Source organism: Xyrauchen texanus, chromosome 45 (genome assembly GCF_025860055.1).
Source record: "Xyrauchen texanus isolate HMW12.3.18 chromosome 45, RBS_HiC_50CHRs, whole genome shotgun sequence".
NCBI classification, from domain to species: domain Eukaryota; kingdom Metazoa; phylum Chordata; class Actinopteri; order Cypriniformes; family Catostomidae; genus Xyrauchen; species Xyrauchen texanus.
Window position 1 is genome coordinate 10918460 of NC_068320.1, and position 20599 is coordinate 10939058.

The 20599-nt window shown below is 37.8% G+C and overlaps 1 protein-coding gene across 2 annotated transcripts in view; it reads right to left on the reverse strand.

The window, feature by feature from the left end:
• Window positions 1-20599, reverse strand: part of LOC127637204 (voltage-dependent L-type calcium channel subunit alpha-1C-like) — a 197632-nt gene that overhangs the window by 28944 nt on the left and 148089 nt on the right. The window contains exons 8-30 of one of the 2 annotated variants that reach the window (XM_052118155.1): window positions 19292-19395; window positions 17335-17507; window positions 12340-12430; window positions 11502-11528; window positions 10924-11084; window positions 9781-10006; window positions 9228-9429; window positions 9012-9132; window positions 8320-8434; window positions 7929-8049; window positions 7651-7720; window positions 6069-6204; window positions 5584-5713; window positions 5437-5496; window positions 5172-5278; window positions 3726-3813; window positions 3503-3610; window positions 3343-3395; window positions 3112-3258; window positions 2495-2696; window positions 1759-1917; window positions 1524-1634; window positions 406-489 (exon numbers count right to left, since the gene is read on the reverse strand). In XM_052118155.1, the coding sequence (XP_051974115.1) occupies window positions 406-489; window positions 1524-1634; window positions 1759-1917; window positions 2495-2696; window positions 3112-3258; window positions 3343-3395; window positions 3503-3610; window positions 3726-3813; window positions 5172-5278; window positions 5437-5496; window positions 5584-5713; window positions 6069-6204; window positions 7651-7720; window positions 7929-8049; window positions 8320-8434; window positions 9012-9132; window positions 9228-9429; window positions 9781-10006; window positions 10924-11084; window positions 11502-11528; window positions 12340-12430; window positions 17335-17507; window positions 19292-19395 (2796 nt within the window). The remainder of the gene's footprint in view (window positions 1-405; window positions 490-1523; window positions 1635-1758; window positions 1918-2494; window positions 2697-3111; window positions 3259-3342; window positions 3396-3502; window positions 3611-3725; window positions 3814-5171; window positions 5279-5436; window positions 5497-5583; window positions 5714-6068; window positions 6205-7650; window positions 7721-7928; window positions 8050-8319; window positions 8435-9011; window positions 9133-9227; window positions 9430-9780; window positions 10007-10923; window positions 11085-11501; window positions 11529-12339; window positions 12431-17334; window positions 17508-19291; window positions 19396-20599) is intronic. The other variant, XM_052118156.1, reaches the window with a different exon arrangement.

The window sequence follows — 20599 nt, forward strand, 5'->3', positions numbered from 1 at the left end:
AGTCTCTCACAATCACACCCTAAAAAGAACAGTCAGGGCTGCTGGGTTAGTTCAGGTGTGACTGTTAGTTACCACAAAACAACATACATCACATCCTTGAAGAAGAAAACGAAGTTTGCGCCCTCTCTTTCACAGGTCTACCGATATACGTTCTGTTCCGAAACCCTGTCCTGCATGTGTGCCCTAAACCTCTCACCACCAGAGGGCGACCAGCCCCAGCCATCGGAAAAAAGTTGCCATCAGAAAAGGAAATGAGGAGACTTGAGGAGACAGCAGGAGTAGAGAATGAAGGGAAGCACAGGGGAATGAAAGACAGCAAAGATGGACGAGAGAGCAAGAGAGAGTAGATCAGTAAAGAGAGAGAGAGAGAGTGAGAGAGAGAGAGAGAGGTGGCGATGTACTTACGTTGATCTCACTCAGAATGACGTCTATAATGCTGCCAATTACGATGAGGAAGTCAAAAACATTCCAGGGGTCACTAAAGTAACCCTACACAGGACGAGGGGGGAGGTGGGGGTGAGGGGTGAGAGAGGGCAGTTAGAGATGCAGAATTGGCCAGCACCAGCGCTCCTCGCACCATCAACATCCCAAGCGCTTGTTAGCCAATCACCATTCAACACAACAAAATCAGCTGATCTACATTCCAACTACGTATATTCTAGGCTTGGAATTTCACTCATTAATGCTGATTGCCAGTTAATCTTTATGTTTATCTGCACAAAAAATGCTTTTTGTTTTATGTAAATGCTCTCATTTTCTGGGATAAGAATTAAAACTGTTTTGTAGGGCTCTAGTTGAAGCTAGGGAGCATGTCTGTCTCATAAGGGTGGCTTAGAGAAAAAGGATGGCGTCTCTACATACAACATATTTACAATATCTGATTTGCACTTAGTAGGCCTTTAATGAATTCGAAATGGCTGACAAGTTATGCAAGACATAATACTCTTTAAAAACCAACTGTTGGAATTACTGGCGGTCTTGTGTCTAAAAGACAGACAAGCTGTAAGGAAGAACATGCATATCTCAACAGGGCGGAAATCATAGTAAAACATTTAAGGTCTAAGTTAAATAAGGTTAAATAGGTGAGATCTGATATTTCTGATGATAATTATCAGAAAAGTGATATCCGCTTGGAAAAGAGTGCCTTTATGATAAAACAAATAAACAAAACAAAACAAGCAAATGAAACAAACAAAACATAAACCTAGAGGATATATGGAAAATTGGTTATTAAACAGCACACAACCAAACTACAACCTATAATCCACAGACGCATTATAATAAGTCATCTGTTGTAATTATGCAGATTTTTTTTAATTCGGTAAACATAATATTTTTTATAGAACAATTTTTTACAGAAATGTCTAATAATGAAACACAGCTGACTGTTTAGTTTAGAACTTGTTTTTATCTAATGGCATAAAATTAGCCACGTTCATATAATAAGCAAAAATAAAGGTGTGTCTGAAGGGGCTGGGTTTGTGGAGGGTGTGTCTGAGGGCGGGGCTGTGCTGTGGTCATACCCTGGGTTTGAAGGCGATGAGTTTGAGGATCATTTCCACAGTGAAGAGACCGGTGAATAGCATATTGAGGATATTCATGGCTTTGTGGAAGGATTGAGATTGACCATGATGCTGTAAACACATAAATCAGCAAATCCATTAAAAATGATGGAGATTAATTTGTATATACCGGTACTGTATGTATAGTACAGAAATGTAGTTTAAATCCAGTCCATGAATCGCTGAGGATACTGACCTGCATGGCCAGGCAGATGGTGTTGAGCAGGATGAGGGTGAACATCAGGTACTCAAAGTAGGTGGAGTTTACCACGTACCAAACTTTGTACTGATATGGGTTCTTAGGGATGTATCTGCGCAGTGGGCGGGCCTTTAGGGCATATTCCACACACTGACGCTGTATACATATACACAGATGTATCCATATGTTACATACAAACAGTATCAAAATACACTATGTATGTCTGTCAATCCCTCTAAGCTGCTTATTTTACAATCAGAGACCTGTGTTATTATCGTAAATGAAAATGAAATGGCAATATGTTTGCGTTAACTGAAATAAAAATAAAAACTAACACAGTTGGAAAGGATTGAATATTTTCTAAAATAGAAAACTAAATTAAACTAGAAATGATACTTTAATATTGAAAGTAACATACAGTATTCCCTTAGGCAGTCTCCAAAAATACTAAAACTAAATAAAAACTAAATAAATTGAAAATAATAAATGCTGACAAAACTTTTTTCAACTTACATAGTGAAAAGTAACAACAAATAAAATAACCTGGGATGATAAATTGAAAACAAATTAGCAATAAAAACGAAATTACCATTTTTAAATTACAATAACCCTGCAAGAGACACCGGTCATTTCAACCATCAAATATATTTATTTGTATCCAAACCAGTAAGCCACACTTCTGTATACAAGTACTAGCAGGATCTGCACAGTGCAAAACTTTAAACACAGGTACCTGGTTCTTGTCCAGCTCACAGTTTTTGTACTCTTGCTCTCCCTGCTCCTGAAATGTCACAATGACGAAACCTACGAATATGTTCATCATGAAGAAGGCAATGATGATGATGTAGACGATGAAGAATATGGAGATGATCACGCGGTAGTTGTAGATTGGGCCGACATCCTCAGCATGGGAGTCTATGGCTTTGTAGAGGAGTCTATGGGACAAAAACAGAGAACTTCCTGTCAGCCCCTCCATGAGAAGAACAACTAAATGATTCAGAATGTAGAAACATCAGGCCAAGTCCTTTTAATGCAAGTCAGGTCACTTGGCAGCCATAGTACAAGTACATCACCTAACTAATGTGGAAAGCTTGACATGAAACTGTTGTCAAAATTATGATAATATTTAAAATCAGCAATTCATTTTGACAACAATGGTATCCTAAATCATGCTGTTTAGCTGAAATCACAAAGAAGAAAAAAACTACTTTTCAGACTGAGGCATGAGGCCTCGAGTAAACCGACAAAAAGGTGGTTTTCTTTTATCTGTAAGGTGGGACTTCCATTCCTACAGTTGCAATATTTAGCATTGCGATTTCTCTGATTTATATTGTATATGAGTGAACGCACCCTGGCCAACCCTCGAAGGTGGACACAGCAAACAGAGCCATCATGCCCTTTAGGACATCATCAAAGTTGAAATCACTGTTTTCCCATAAACGCTGAGCTTTCTCTGGCTTGCCAACATTCCCATCTTTGTACTCTATGTAGGACCCCCTGTAACACACACACACATGAATTAGCCTTGGGCCATTTATAAATTAAATGCAAACTTTTTGTCCAGAAAGAAAGTGATGTTACCTGCAATCTGCCTGCGTTTGTTTTGAGGTGTCTGAGCAGGAGAAGAATTTACCCTGGAAAAACAATAAGACAATATCAGAATCAGTTAACATGCAATAATATACTACAACAAAAGATCTGCCCAATACTGGAACATGCATAATGAGATAGCAGAACTTACCTTAAAGAGTTGAACACCAATGCAGGCAAACATGAACTGCAGCAAAGAGGTGACGATGACGATATTCCCGATGGTGCGGATGGCTACAAACACACACTGGACCACGTGCTGTGGACAAATGCACCCCCAATCAAAATAAATACAACTCAGCATATCACAGGTCAGAGTTATCTAAACATATTTGTGCACTAATGTTTTGTGAATGAGAGAGAGAGACACTCACTTTGAGGCCCTTGGCTCTGTTGATTGCTCTCAGGGGCCTCAATACTCTCAGCACTCTGAGAATCTTCACTACATTAATGGCACTTGACCTGTGAATCACACCGCAGTCAGGCATCGTATATACATATATACTGATCAGCCACAACTGAGATGCGGGTTGGTGCTGTTTTGGCGGCACGAGGGGACCTACACAATATTAGGCAGGTCCCCCTCGTGCCGCCAAAACAGCACCAACCCGCATCTCAGAATAGCATTCTGAGATTATATTCTTCTCATCACAATTGTACAGAGCGGTTATCTGAGTTACCATAAACTTTGTCAGTTCAAACCAATCTGGCCATTCTCTGTTGACCTCTCTCATCAACAAGGTGTTTCCGTCTATAGAACTGCTGCTCACTGGATGTTTTTTGTTTTTGGCACCATTCGGAGTAAATTCTAGAGACTCCCAGGAGATCAGCAGTTACAGAAATACTGAAACCAGCCCGTCTGGCACCAACAATCATCCATGCGATTATCTAATCAGCCAATCATGTGGCAGCAGTGCAGTGCATAAAATCATGCATTTGTTATACAACATGTTACGCATTCAGGTTGGAGATAAAATATGGAAGAAGCAAAACTAATAAAAAAATTACCTGCTGGCCTCACTAACACCTCTTCAAGGAGCAACCTTAAGGAGAATGATATAGATCCAAATAGAGCTCCCAAAAGTGGCAGGAGCTCCAAACCGCAAGCAAAGATATAGGGAGCCCCTAACCCTACCCTTTTCCTAACCCTAAGCCCCCTTTTGGAGTTGGTAAAAATTCCCTTCTGAAGTAACCCCACCCCCTTCTGGAGTGACTCCGCCCTCTTTTAGAGATTCCACCCTCATTTGGAGATGTCCGCCTGCAGCTAAACCTACTCGACCTTAAGGGCAGGGTATACTTTGTTTTTCCATGTTCCGAATAAGATCACGCCCAGTCGAACTCGTTGCCTTTCAAAGTATACTCTTCTGACCGAAAAATAAACACAAACACGCTAGTTTTTCACAGGATGTCTCCCATCCAGGCACTGACCATGCTTAATCCTGCTTTGCACAACCAGTCTAGAGCTACAGGTTGATATGGCTTCTTTTTATTCAAACAAAATTAATATTATGATAATATTGTGTCATCAAGAATTCAGAGTTTCCCACTTGAAAATACGACTTCAACTGTTCACTCATGTGCTCAGAACTCGTAATTACAATATTCCACTTAAAGTCACATCTGACAATCTAATGTTGTTAATTCTCTTAGTGTAAGTGATTCCAAACAGAAAACCTCCTGATTGGTCAGACATGAAATTAATAGCTTTTCATTGGCTAGAATTAAAAGAAATTGCACTGGATAGGTTAGTTGTTTGTGGCATGAGAAGCACTGGCATTGGTCAGTTTGTGAGCAGCTGGGGAAAGTAGGTGGGTACTCACTGAATCCCAGAGGAGATCAGAGACACACTGACCACCACCAGATCCAGAATATTAAAATAATTCCGACAAAATGAACCCTTATGTAGGAACGCTCCATACGCTGTCATCTGAGAGGAAGAGTGGACAAATGGAGAGACAGTAGGGAATTAGATGAGAATAAAAATGAGAGAAAAAAGGGCAGAGAGGAGAGATAGTGAAAAAGTTATTGTAGGGTAGATATTAATAGCATGGAATGTTTTTAACTTGTGAATAGGTGAACATTTACCTTTAAAATGATCTCTATGGTGAAGATTCCTGTAAACACATAATCTGCACAGCCTAGAATCTAGCAGAGAGAGAGAGCATATCAAAGCCTCATAACAGCAGGACTACAAACACGACGATGCATAAGTCAATGTGCTTTTGTGTGTACCTGATTCCTGAATGAGTCATTCTTCACTGGGTCCTCGGCTGCCAGTGAAATACTGCTCAGCAGTATAAAGAAAAGGATTAAATTGGTGAAGATGTTGTGGTTTACAATCTTATGACAAAAAGCCCTGAACCTACAGAAACGGAGTACAAGAAAAATGGATTTGAGAGACATTTTTGGGTTTAAATATAGGCTAAGTAATGTAATTCCCTGATTAAAGGTCTATTCTGCCCTGCACAGCTAAAACGCAGTAATTGTGGCTACAATGTGACTGAAATAAATTGAGTTTTTTGATTGTCCAGCCAAATGTGGATAATTAATTAATCTTGCTCTATTTTTTTCTGAATCGGAGCATAGTTGAGCCAAACCTGTATGTCAAAGGACAGATCATAGTCTGAGAGATTTCAGAGATAATATTTCAGTTATAACTCAGTTTTGTTTTGGCTTTGAGGGCAGTATTGATGTGTAAGAGTTTGTGTGTTTCATACTTGTTAGAGGGGCTGAAAATAAAGAAAGCTTTGGCCTCTGGCATTGGGACAGCTTTCTCCTTCAGCTGAATGTCTGAAAGTGGTCGCGGCCGAGGACCCACTGGCATCTCTGGCTCCTCATCATCATCCTCTCCTGCTACAGAGCAAATTAAAAATACAAAGAAAACTTAAATTCTCCATCTGAATGTTTTATGCTCTCCTCTAAATGCATGCCATTAATTAAAAAAGTTTAACGCTTGAATTTGTGTGATTAACACAATTAACCATTAATACAGCATAAACTAGCATAAACATTTGTTGGGAGGCCCGGAACTTTGCAATGTGTCCACTTGGAGTCATTACAATGACGCATACTTCACAACACACACACACATCAGCGCTTCTCTGTCAGTGATAAAATGATGGAGAAAGGACCTCTTTGATGTACAAAACAAACCCAGATGGGACTTGTGATAGAAATCCAAAAAAAATTTCAGCCTATGAAAGTCACATTTTAATTACCATAAAGCATGCCAAGTCTTAACTATCATCAAAATGCAGAATGCTTTTGTCTGCAAGCGATTTTCATGGAGTTCAAAGTGATGCTTGAAGCTGCTGTTGATGCTCTAACGCGAGTCACGAATGCAGCTTCACGACTGCTGTAACAAAGTGGATAGCTACAGTCTCCCGGCAGATTAATATTGTGGAGGATTTGAGTTTAAGATATTTAATGCCCATTGCAATGATGCAAACTATGTGGAGACTAGTTCTTTCAATTTGTCAAACTCCCACTTAGACTTTGGGAAACGTTTAATGTTACTTGAATTGGTGCTATTTTAGTGCATTTCTATCTTAATACGATGGACTAAGGCTTTGTTTGGAAAATGTTAATTAAGCATTATTTTGTAATATATTGTTTTGTTTTCTTTCCTTAGATTGAAATAAATAAATTTTGACAGGAAAATAAATATATATGGTGTCACATTTCAAATTCTGCAATCACGATTAACTAAAAAAAATTGATTAATCGCGATTAAAACATTTAAATCAACTGACAGCACTAATAACTGTATAAATAATATTTGTTTTTTACAAATACCACATTTCTGCCAAAATACCATAGATAATACAAGTGTTACAAGAGTAAATCAATAGTACTATTTTGTGAGGGTGGTAATTTGTTGTTTGGAAAGCCTTTTACTTTTTCATGCATGGCACAATGTTTTCTTCCATTTTCTTAGTCAGTGCTGTTTAGAATGTTGGGGTTGTTGATATGATTTGAAACTAGTTTGATCACCGAAACATTTGCGGTTTTGATATAAATTCTAATGGAGCAGCATCCTGCAGCCTGACATTATACTTCATCTAAAATGTGTATAATTATTGTCTATGCAGATATCTTGCATTATATTATTTGAGAGGGTACATAGAATATTTGCACTATTAAAGGTCAATTTGTCACACAACAAAACTATTTATTGACATGAATTGCAAAAAAAAAAAAGAAATGTTGACCAGTCAACCCAAAAATATATTTATATAACCAAAAAGCTTGGTGTTAGAAGTGTTTTCAGTTTTTTCTTACCAACTGCTCTTAAAATACCTGGGAAATCATTCACAGGATATGGATTCTTCTCCTCATTTTCTTCAACTGTGTACTCATCTATGTTAATCTAAAATCGGAAAACACACAATCAAAATCAAAAACTTTTTTTACACAAATGACTCCCCCCAAAAAGCTTTTATTTAGATGTTTACAATTTTATTTAGAATTACAATGTTACTGAGGCATCTGTGCATTTAAATGGCCATGTATTTGTGTGTGTGGTGTGTGTGCTGTAAGAGTATATTTGTGTTTGTATGTTGCTGCTTGCAAGTGACCTTGTTGGCAGTTGGCGTTTCTCCATCTGAGGTGATGGATTTTAGCTCAATCTTCTCCTCTTTCTTTTCATCCTCCAATGGAGGTTTCTCAGAATCCTGACGTTTCTCTGGACTGGCCATTCTGTGGGACATACAGAAATTGCGGCATAAATGTGTGTAGATGCAGCTTTACAGTCCTGTTAAGCACCTGTGTTTTTACGGCTCTTTAGAGGGTTAAAAACATTTTTGTAAAATGATACTTAATTTTCTCGGTGTTACACTAATGAAGTAATAACCGATACAGTCTTAATGAGCTCATTAGGCTGCAGACAGCCAATACTCATAGGAAGGTTTTATAGGCCTTCAGACCATCACAAAGCATTGCACTGATTTGAGCTCAGAGTCACTGAACCTGGCCAGCTTCTTCCTCTCTTTCTCCTCCTCTTCCTCTTTCTGTGCTGATGTCAGGCTCTCGGCATCTGCCAGGTTGTCCACGGCAATGGCCAAGAAGACATTCAAGAGGATGTCTGTTTAGAGTTTAGGTTTTTACAAGAAATCTGACAATACAGAACTGATGAAATTAAACTGAGAAATAGCAAAGTCAATTAGTAGAATAAAACAGAAGTGCAGTTTTCTGGCATGTTGTGTTCATTATGGCATATTGCATTTAATTGCTTTGTGTTGTGTTTTATGAGTAGTTTTGTACTATGTGTTCTTTAGCAATAATAATTTTAAGTACGAGATGCCATGCTATTTTGAGTGTTTAGTCTCAGCTAGCATGTATTGTTTAGCACAATGTAGCATAGATTGTAATGACTGCAATGAAATGGGTACCTTATAATAATAATAATAATAATAATAATAATAAGGACACTGATTTTCACTAAGCAAATTCATCATTTTGCTTGAAGATATTGTTCCTTACTTGTTAACAGAAACAGAATGTTATTTTTTTAATGTTTTAATGTTTTAGTTATGTGTTTTGAGCAGTTATGGACACAGTAGTGAGATGATCAGGTTATTTATGTTAACATATTGTGTATTTTAGCACAGTTGAAATCTGTGTATCATGTAATGTTGTGTAAAACAAGTTGCGCAGGATACAGTTTCCACAAATGAAGAGGATGATGAAATAAATACAGACTAGCATGCCAGGGAAGGAAGGCCCTCCATACGCCATAATGCCATCATACATCACAGAGTTCCAATCTTCTCCAGTCAAAATCTGCAATCACAAAATACATCAAAATCCAACATGGATGGACTGTGTTTAAAGACACATATGAACAGTGTTTGCTGTGATTTAATCTGCAGCAGAACCTGAAAAACAGTGAGGAGAGACTGGGGGAAGTTATCAAAGGTGCTGCGACGCGTCTCATCGAAGTTGAACTTGCCGCCAAAGAGCTGCATTCCCAGCAGACTGAAGATGATGATGAAGAGGAAGAGCAACAGCAACAGGGAAGCGATCGAACGCACTGAGTTCAGCAAAGAGGCAACCAGATTACTGAGAGAATTCCAGTACCTGAGTGAGAGCAGTCAGTATTAAATGTAATGTCAACACAAAAGGCGATTTTAGGCAGAATCCTCATTAACTTTCATTGCCTGTTTTCCCATGCAATCAAAGTGAATAGAGACTGAAGCTAAGATCCTGTTTAACATCTTCTTTTGCATTCTACAGAAGAAATTAAGTAATTCAGTTTGGAACAACAAGAAATGTTATAATTGGGTGAACTATCCCTTTAATAACACACACACACACACACACACACACACACACACACACACACACACACACACACACACACACACACACACACACACACACACACACACACTCATCTTCAACACTGCTATATGACTTAATATAACACACCTGGTGATCTTAAAAATGCGAAGCAGACGGACACAGCGCAGAACAGAAATACCGAGGGGTGACATGATCTTAATCTCCACCAGAATGGTCTCCAGAATGCCGCCGCACACCACAAAACTGTCAAAGCGATTGAAAAGGGAGACGAAATAGGCCTGTAGACCCAGGCTGTACATCTTCAGCAGCATCTCACCGGTGAAGAGAGCCAGCAACACCTTATTGGCAATATCTGTAGGCACATACAGTATACAACATCATCATTCTTTTATTACAAGGTTTATTTATTGCACAGACTCGAAAAGGCAAACTAATATAAAATACTGTGAAATACCTCAGAATAAGAGTTATATTATTTATTTAAACTTCTACAGTAATGTTTAATGCTTAATTATTTAATGAGCTAAAAATGTAATGTTGCATATTTAAATAGAAACAGTACTGTAGTGTTGTATAATTAATTAGCTACAATACAGTGCAACAGTTCCTGCCCACTTTTTTTAACAGTCTGGTTGCCGAAGTATTTTTCACATAATTTTTTCAGAGATTTCATAAAATCCTTCATAAAAAAAAAAAGTGACCAAATATACCAGCCCGAGGTGAATCACAACCAAAAAAGTATCTAAAATCTGACAAAAAGACAAAAGGTAACAGACAGTGTACTTGACGTCTTCAATGAGGCAATGAGCTACAATTCTATGAAGTGTTGTGAATGACGTAATCGAATGTTAACCAACAAAAACGATTGATTATATTTATTGCAAGTTTAAGAGTGTAGGGAGACTGACTCAATTGCATCATTCGTAGTGCGTCATGGGAGTGGCCGGTCACTGCTAGGCACTTTTGCCACAATTTTAAACATTTTCAATTTAGCTATACGTTTTTTCAAAACATTAAGCTGAAATAACGTGAACTGATTGCTTTAGCAGATGCATATATCTTCAATTAACAACCTTTGAGCTCATGGCAGGTCTGTTTTTAAAGGTTTATAAATTATAGTTTTATTTATAAGTTATCAGATTTTTACTTCAGAAAACAGACTGTGATCTACATAGCAGTGTCATATATTTATATAGCAAGAAATAGCAAGAATAAAGAGAAATTTGTTGTATATTTAAATAGCTACAGTCCACAGATACTGTTGTGTACCTTGTACATTGGTGAGCCAGTCCGGCTGTTGGTGGTGCTCAGAGGCAATGGTTAATGTGTTCAAAAATACCAGTAAAATCACCAGCCAGTAAAATACGTTCGACTTCACTGCTGCACGGCACTTTCGGCGACATAACCGATTCCACCGCCGAGAATAACGACTGCAGAAAGTCAGACAGAGAGAGGGAGGAATATAAGGTACTCCTGCAACAAAGTTAATGCTTAAACTCATTGGAACATGAGGCCATCCTTACTAACAGGAAAAAATATCCCAGTATTAAATAAATGCAGTTCTGGAAATACAACACTACAACAAAGTGTGTTTCTACTGGCTGTGATGGAAATGCACCCGCACTAGAATCTTTTGGCCTATAGCAAACAAATCGAACTTGAAAACTGGCAGTCTGAGTCTGTTAGAGGGTATGCAGCCAATGATTAGAGGGCAACCATGATGCTCAAAACACAACACTGGCATCAAAACACAACAAAAACACCAGACAGACATACAAAAACACATACATATATGAGGAGAGTTAAGGAAGGCAACCTTGCCTTTAGACAGTATGTAATGTACTAACCTGAATTTGGATTTGGAGATCCTATTTCTGGAATGGAAAACAGAATGTATTATACATACTGAACAGACACGACATCATGAAGGACAGTGTTACCACAGAGACAGCAGAATAGGGGTGCCAGTCAGGTGGCCCTGCTCATACATCATCACTTATGTAGACAGCACCACTATGTGGAACAAAGATGATGAGCAGGAGCAATTAAGGGGCACCCACAAAGAAAGAAGGAAGGAAGGAAGGGCAGATGACTGGATGGATGGATGGGCGGACGACTGGGTGGATGGATGGATGGGCGGACGGGCGGACGACTGGGCAGACGACTGGGCGGATGACTGGATGGACGGGCAGACGACTGGGTGGATGGATGGACGGATGGGCAGACGACTGGGTGGATGGTTGGACGGATGGGCAGACGACTGGGTGGATGGACGGATGGGCAGACGACTGGATGGACAGATAGATAGATAGATAGATAGATAGATAGATAGATAGATAGATAGATAGATAGATAGATAGATAGATAGATAGATAGATAGATAGATAGATAGATAGATCAACACTGAAGATCACAGGAGTGAGAGGAGCCGCCTGCTGACCATGCCTACCAGCCCTCTAACTCAGTGTGTCTTAAAATCTTTTAAACCATCATTGAACCTTCCAACTGAGATCTTCTGTAAAGGTATAAATACCAAAAACAAACTTTTGCAGAAGACTACAAATTCTTGCATAGGTTTGAAGAGCATTAAAGGAGAAAGAGTCAAGTGGAAAACAGAGGAGAATATCAGGAATGGGAATAAGAGGAGAAGAAAAGGAGAGGAATTGCGGTGCTGTGGAGACTTACGCCATGCGAGTACAACATGTTTCTCCTTCTATATCTCCAGCTGGGGCATTATCAGTGTTCACTGACTCATTTTCACTAGCTGGCATACTCACTGCATGAGAGAGAGAGAGAGAGAGAGAGAGAGAGAGAGAGAGAGAGAGAGTGAATTACCAATAAAGATAATACTGATTGCTCATCAAAAGCTGGATTTAACTGAGACAATTTCACATGCATGCAACAGTTTTGGGTGTAGTCCAATTACAAAGTGATTAGTTACTGTAATCTAATGACTTTTTAGTCCAAAAGTAGTGTAATTCAATACATTTTAAATTCTTGTAATCAGATTACAGTTACTAACTTTCAATTAAACTTACTTTTAAGTACATTTTAGGGTAATGCTTATTTATAATATATTATTTATGCAGAATCAGGGTTGGGGAGTAACAGAATACATGTAACGGGATTACGTATTATACATAAAATATTAAATATTAGTAACTGTTTTCCAATAGAGTTACAATTGAATAGTTGGTAATCAGAATACAGTATTTTCAATAAATATTTTTTATTACTGAAGAGATTACTTTGCATTTTATTGTAATTTGTTTCATTTAATATCGAGTCTATTCAAGTGTGAAAACAATTATCCATTTAAATGATGCAGTCTGAGGAGCTTTTGAACAGCAGTAAAACACTTTCTTATGAGGAGTTTCATTCATACAAGCAGACAGAGGGCGCTTCCACACTGTTGAGTGAAAAAGTGGATATGATGGATATACATTTTCTTGTAAACCCTTAGCTTTATGCTCAGCTAAAATGTTATCTCTAGCTCTTTCACATGAACCTGTTATCAGGTACAATTATATTTTTCTTTCAAGAAAATCCATGTTAGATCATAATTTATATTAGGGCAAAGGTGTCCTGCAGAAATCTTCAAATCCTCAAGAATCTTCAAAAAGATTCATTTATTTTTTGTTTTCCTTTAAAATATCAAAAAATAATTCGACAAGAACACTAATCGATCTTGATTTAAAAGCAGCACTGTATAAGATATTTAGGCTTTTTCAGAGAATGTATTTTTAATATAAGTGTATTTTGTCTTACTGTACTGTCAGATTTTTTCCTTGTTATGCAAGCGTAAGCATAGTTCTAACAGGAAGATCTCGGGACTCATTCTATCAGGGATCTCATCCAATTACAATACAGCCTCCACTTTATAAACCCACTCAGGTGTTTCTCATAGTTGGCTTACTTCCATTGTTTTCACCCCCCCTCCACCCCATCACCACCAGTTTATGTCCCATCCTGGGCAGGGGTAAGCTCCGCTCCCTTGCTGTCATCTCTCTGAAGTATCAGAGCGCTAAACCGTTGGACGGGTTTACGCCAAATGATATAAATATTTCTACATTCGTATTATTCTCAATAATCCTGAGTCTTTTCAGATAGAAATGAACTTGTTTATAGTCAAACAAGTGAAAAAACTCTGTGCCAGTGATTAAGTAATCCAAAGTATTTAGATAATGTTACTAACCTTGAGTAATCTAAAGGATTACTCTACAAATTAAATTTTACAGCATGTATTCTATATTCTTCATTGTTAAGGAAAAATGTGAGGTGCTGAGTGTATGACTCATGTGTAACAATGAACAAGAAATATAGACATTTTAGATTTGTTGAGTGGAAAAGTGTTTAAAAAAGTAACTTGAGAGTAAAGTAATTAGAAAGTGTTATGTTTTCAATTAAGTAATTAGTAAAATAATCTGATTACAATTGTAGATAATTAATTAGTAATTTGTAGCGGATTACTATTTTAAAGTAACTTACCCAACACTGCTGCTAACACACACTCACTCACACACACACACACACACACACACACACACGTTGTGTTTCCATGTTTTATGGGGACTTTCCATAGACATAATGGTTTTTATACTGTACAAACTTTATATTCTATCCCCTAAACCTAACCCTACCCCTAAACCTAACCCTCACAGAAAACTTTCTGCATTTTTACATTTTCAAAAAACATAATTTAGTATGATTTATAAGCTGTTTTCCTCATGGGGACCGACAAAATGTCCCCACAAGGTCAAACATTTCGGGTTTTACTATCCTTATGGGGACATTTGGTCCCCACAAAGTGATAAATACACGCTCACACACACACACACACACACACACACACACACACACACACACACACACACACACACACACACAGTAACTAACTACCAGCCTGTAAAAAAAATATAAACTATTGTAAAGGATGAAGAGAGAATAAAAAAAAAAAAAAGGTTCTTACTGAACTATTATAAAAGGTAGATGCACACACGGCTGCAAAATTATACGTTTTATTTAGCTGAAAGGCTTAATGTCTTGATACCTTTCAAAAGTATGACGTGTATACATTGTTCTCTTTTCATTGTGAACAGATCCAAAAATCCTAATGACAGTCAACCCAAACAAACTATGGCTTCCTTTGTCTATATTAATTGCCAGATGTAACCTTTAACATCTTTTAAACACGTGTGAGAGAAACAAGCTTCAGTGCGCTAGAAAGAGCTTAGAGAGAAAGATATATATCCACATTTCAAATTCAAACACACACACACACACAGGTTTCACGGGTGTTGAATCTTATCACGATAACCAAAAACATTTTAATGAGTGGCAAACAATCGAAAAATAAAAAAAAAATCAAACAAAAAACAAACTAAGATATTTCCCCTGCAAATATGTAATGTAACAGAATCTGTTATAGACCAAAACATATGTTAATCTACCAATCAACATGCAGAACATGCATGGGGGCGGGGTCAAGCATGGGCTGAGAATTCCTGAAATTTTTCCCTAATTCTTTCTCACAGATTTGTTAATCATAAAACACCTTCACATTATTATCCACACTACACTACCCCTAAAATGGGATTATGGGATTACGTTTGTAATCGGATATTCCGAGACAGGATTACGGGTGTCAAACAGTGACATTACATCATCAGTATGCTGATGAGTAATTAACATATTTAAAACAAAGTGATTGTTATTCCTGTAATTTTCTAAAAGATATATCAGCTAAAACAAATATCCTCAATCTAAACAAATCCAATCACAGACAGAAGGGGGTAAAGAAACATGCATCAATGTTAGAAATTCAAAAATCGACCATTCTTTCCAAAAATACACCTGTATAAACATCTCAACATGACAGTCAGAGAGAAATCAGAACCTCATTTCAGCACCACCTGAACCATGGTGTGCTCATCAGAACTGTTTCTATCTGGACATCACATGCAGCTCGACTCTTAAGAGAAGTCTAATGTGTGTTTGAAATTTTATATAAAGAAATTATTCTGATTAAAATACCTGGAGAAAAACCGACATGCTAAAAGTCCAGATATTTCAAACAGACAAACTCATACCACCAAAACAGAGCAAAAAGTCCAAATTTCAAAACACGCAGATCTTCATGCCCATACGTCTTCATTCAGAATACTAAAGCACGCAGGAACTGGGCAGGGGTGACCATCACCCTCCATACCCAGATTGTCCTGATTGAGGGATTGGAGGATGGGTCGGGGGGGTCAGTATAAAAGGTTTGGGGGCCTGTTGCACTTTTGCCATGCAAATGCTAAAGTAAACCGTGGTTGCTATGGAGACGCACACGCCTTACGAAGTAGAGCTGCTTTTTTCTTCACCTCTCCGCGGATGTACTGTAAACGATGAGTCTTCCCTGAAAACAACAGAGCAAGACTCAAACAGTCAGAGACATACAGGCTCACACACAAACATCGAAACAGAGAAGTCACCAGTCCTCTCTAGCCTAAACATTTATCAATGAGTGAGGAAGACTTCCCCAACATAATACAAAAACAAACACACACAAAGAAGAACTTCATAGTACACCTAAATTGCTTACACGTGCGTACACACACACACACACACACACACACACACACACACACACACACACGCAGATTTGAAGAGTATTCAGTGTATACACAGACTTTGTGTAGTCTGATAACATCCATCCTATAAAATATATAATCTCTGTTGCATTGCTGAGGTGCAGTTCCACTTTCTGCCACTAGATGTGTGCCAATATGAGGATTAGACAATATATGGATATCTCAATATGCATGTGTGTTAAGAGTGTGTGTTCCCATCTAATATCAGCTAAGGGTTGGACCTAGAATTCACAATCTCAGGCTCCAAAAGGCCAAGTCAAAAAGAAGTCCAAACACACACACACACGCACACGCACGCGCGCGCACGCGCTTGTGGAGACTTCCAATTCACATCTATTATTCTCCATGTAAATTAATTATAATTCTAAAACAACATCAACCCTAAAATATTTTTTTATATGACTTACAGTAGGACATTATCTAGATCCTTTCCGAATGTTTGATCTCCAAAAGAAGGCTTTGGTACTGTAGCTTTTGCTTCTTTTAAGGACATATAGAAAATATCATTCATCCAACCTTCCATCTAAGTTGTACCGTCAGTTATGAGTCTCTGACCAACTTTTAATAACAAAAAAGGTAAACGTGTTGCGACAAAGAGAGCCAATATTCTGCACCATCAAGATTTTTTGCAGAATTGCTGTTTATTCCTTAAAGCAAGAGGTAAAAACAGTTTCTATACCCACAATACATTTTACCAAATGTACACACATAAAAGAAGCGTTTGCTTTTAAATGTTCAGAGTACATTGTATCCAATATATTGTTTAAGATCCAAAAGATGTAAAGATATTTGCAGATATAAAGACTGTTCACCAGGTGAGAGATAAATGAAACTGTAATTCATACAGGTAATTACAGATCCAGAATAGTCAAAGTATTAGTATTCATTACAAAAACAAAAGGTCAGTCTATAAAAGAATCACTTAATCATAAGATGTTCCAATTATTATTTTTATATATATATATATATATATATATATATTCAGCCTCTCGCACACACATGAACATTAGACACACAGAGTTCTGCCCCGTTCTCTTGTACTCACGATTTCTCGGCTTGTCGTCGTCCAGTCCTTCATCATCATTCTCAGGGTCGATATCCTCCGCCTGTGTGATCCAGTCAAGGTAGCCCTTTAGATCCTCCTCCAGCTGCTGTTTCTCACGGAGCTTCTGGAAATCACCACGAGCTTTGGCCTTTTCTCGCTCTTTTGAGAACTCTCTGAGAAACGGAGAAAGAAATTTCCTCTAAATACCCATACAATAAACCAAACAAACTATATCAGGAGAAATGAATTATTCAATTACACAACAATGCACAACACATTTCTAGACAGGCAGATAATGCAACATCTGAATATTTTCAACGTATACAGTAGTCAGCTCAGAAACACACAAATTACTCTTCGATATTAAAAACCAGGTAAGTGATAAGAAACTCATCTTCAGAAACAGAAAGGCCTTTTGTACACCTGGTAAACAAGAGATCACCACTAAATACAGGTGTAAATGGGATCCAAAATGTTTGAGCCGACTACTCAAGCCACATTTAGAGACATTCCAAAAATGCAGTTGAGCACATTGTATTAGAATTATAAACACGAATGTGTCCACTCATCTAACACTGCACATAAACAGCACCAAAACAAAACGTTTTAATTTTGCCGTTGGGTAACAGATTTAAAAGACAACAATCTTATTGACAAATTTAGGAAAAGTCTATACATGCACAAAACTTCATAGAAACATCTTTGGAATGCCTAATATTATACTGTTTAAGTTATGTATGCATGTTATTTGTTACAAAATGTGACTGAAAGTGGTCCATGGAGACACATTTCAGATTGATTACCACACATTTTTTATTTCAAAGTGCCTCTTTTCTTAAAAAAAATAAATAAATCGAGGTTACAGTGAAGCATTTACAGTGGAAGTGAATGGGGCCAAGTTTTGGAGGGTTTAAAAAGGTAGAAATCTGAAACTTACAATTTTATAAAAGCACATTAATTCTTCTGTTAAAACTTGTGTATTATTTGAGCTGTACATTTGTTTAAATTGCATTTTTGCAGTCGTTTTGGGGGTTTATAGTTAAAGCTGTTACATCGTCATGGCAACAAATTTGTAAAATTGGCTATAACTTTGCACAGAAAATGTCAGTAAGTGATTTTATCACACTACAATCTTGTTAACATGCATATTGTCTTGTGGCTATACATTTGAAACAGTGAGTATTTTAACATTTACGTAATGGCCAAATTCACTTCCATTTTAAGTGCTTCACTGTAACCCAGATTTTTTTTTTTTTTTGGTGGTGATCAACATTATACAACAAATGCTGTTGAATGAATGAATATTTCTAGGTGTTTGATTCTAATGTGTTTGATTCTAGCTAATTACCAGGTGTAAATAGGCGTGACTTCACCTCTGACCTTTATTGTACACACTGGCTGTTAAACAGAAAGCACACAGGAAAGGACAAAGCATACACCCAAACACACACATAAACTAATCCTCCCCTGCTGAAGATTTGAAGATCTATTCCAATAAAGGATAAATACTGAGTGAGAGAGAAAAATTAAAAAGAGGGAGGGAGAGATAGTGTCCCTTACCCGCTCAGAACACCAAGAACCAAATTAAGAACAAAAAAGGAGCCAATGATGATTAAAGTGACAAAATAAAGCCACGGCCAGGAATTCCCTACAGCATCATTTACCTGGGAATGGAGGGAGGAATGGATGGAGGAGTGTGGGGAGAGAGAGGGATGGAGGGAAGGATCAAGAGTTGAAGAGGGATGAATGAATGATTAGTATGTATCTGGCTAGAGTCTGGCCTATACAAACCCTCTCTGAGTCTTTCTGGCTCTCTCTATCCCAGTGCTTTGAGAAAGAACATGTTTGATGGTTCAATCAGAGTTCAGTCTGAGCTTTTTGTATTGTCCACGGAAAACAGCACACACACACACACACACACACACACACACACACACACTCAATACACAATGCTTACCCGCTCAACACACCCAGAACCAGATTTAAAACGAAAAAGGATCCAAAGATGACCAGACTGACAAAATAGACCCACGGAAGCTCATAGCCCATGGCGTCCTGCATCTGAGACAAGGAAGGGACAGTTAGAAAGAGAGAGAAAAAAAAAGATCAAGTGGAGAAGAGAGGAAGACAAAAGACAAGTGCAGTGAACAGCACATGCTGGTCCCTCAGCAACCCAGTGCATCAAGCAAACCCATCAAGCATAGAGCATCTTCAAAAGAGAGAATGACAGAAAAAGGGGGAGAGAGACACTTTCTGGCATGTCTTTTCGACCGCATTAGGAGATGTCAACAAGAAAAACCGTCAATCACTTTAAGTATCTGGAATAGTGCAGGATACAGTAAAGATAGGGTGAAGAGCTCAGTAGCAATCTCTCTCTCTGTCAGACACACACACACACACACACACACACACACACACAAACACACAACTAGCCAAAAAGCCAAAAAAAATACCAAAGGATTGTGTTGAGGATTGCTATTGGATTTTCTATCAAGAATCCGTTAAGGATCAAATGATCTCCTGCTAGTTAAACTGATATTCCTTCAGAAATGTTTGATTCTAGCTAACTTTAAAGATTTTTTTTATTATTATTATTTCATGTAAATTTATCAACATTTTCTTTTCTTTTCTTTTATATTATTATAGCATTTATTAAAAACAAAACTCTCTTGGAAAAACTCTTTTGGAAAGGTGTAGAAAGGTAGCATTGGATATTTTATTTTGCTGCTGGAGCAAAAAAATCATCTTTACTATGGTTCCCCATTCACCGCTATAGAAGATTACCCTGCTACTGTTTACTTCCGCATTCCATACCCGAAAATCTGAAAAGGGTTACTTCTTACACCATGTCCAAAAGCAGAGATTCCAGTGACAAGCAATTAAGGTTGTCCTGGGCCCTGGGGCTTATCGTTTCGCTGGGCCCCTGTCAGTTGTCAAAGCGAGGGTTGAGGTTGTAGAGCAGAACGTTTTCACTCAATGATCATGTGCTACACAGACTGATTTAGCCGTTGTGCATCCTCTCTATGTTTACATCAGTGTCTCCCGCAGAACACATATGCCCTCCTGAGATACTTAATCCCAGGTAAGCCATGCATTAATGAAGCCCTGGGTGTAATCCAATTAAAAATGTATTAGTTACTGTAATTTAATTACTTTTAGTAAAAAAAAAGTAGTGTAATGCATTACATTTTAAAGTCTTGAAATCAAATTACAGTTACTGACTTTCAATTAATTTTATTACTTTTAAATACATTATAGGGTTATG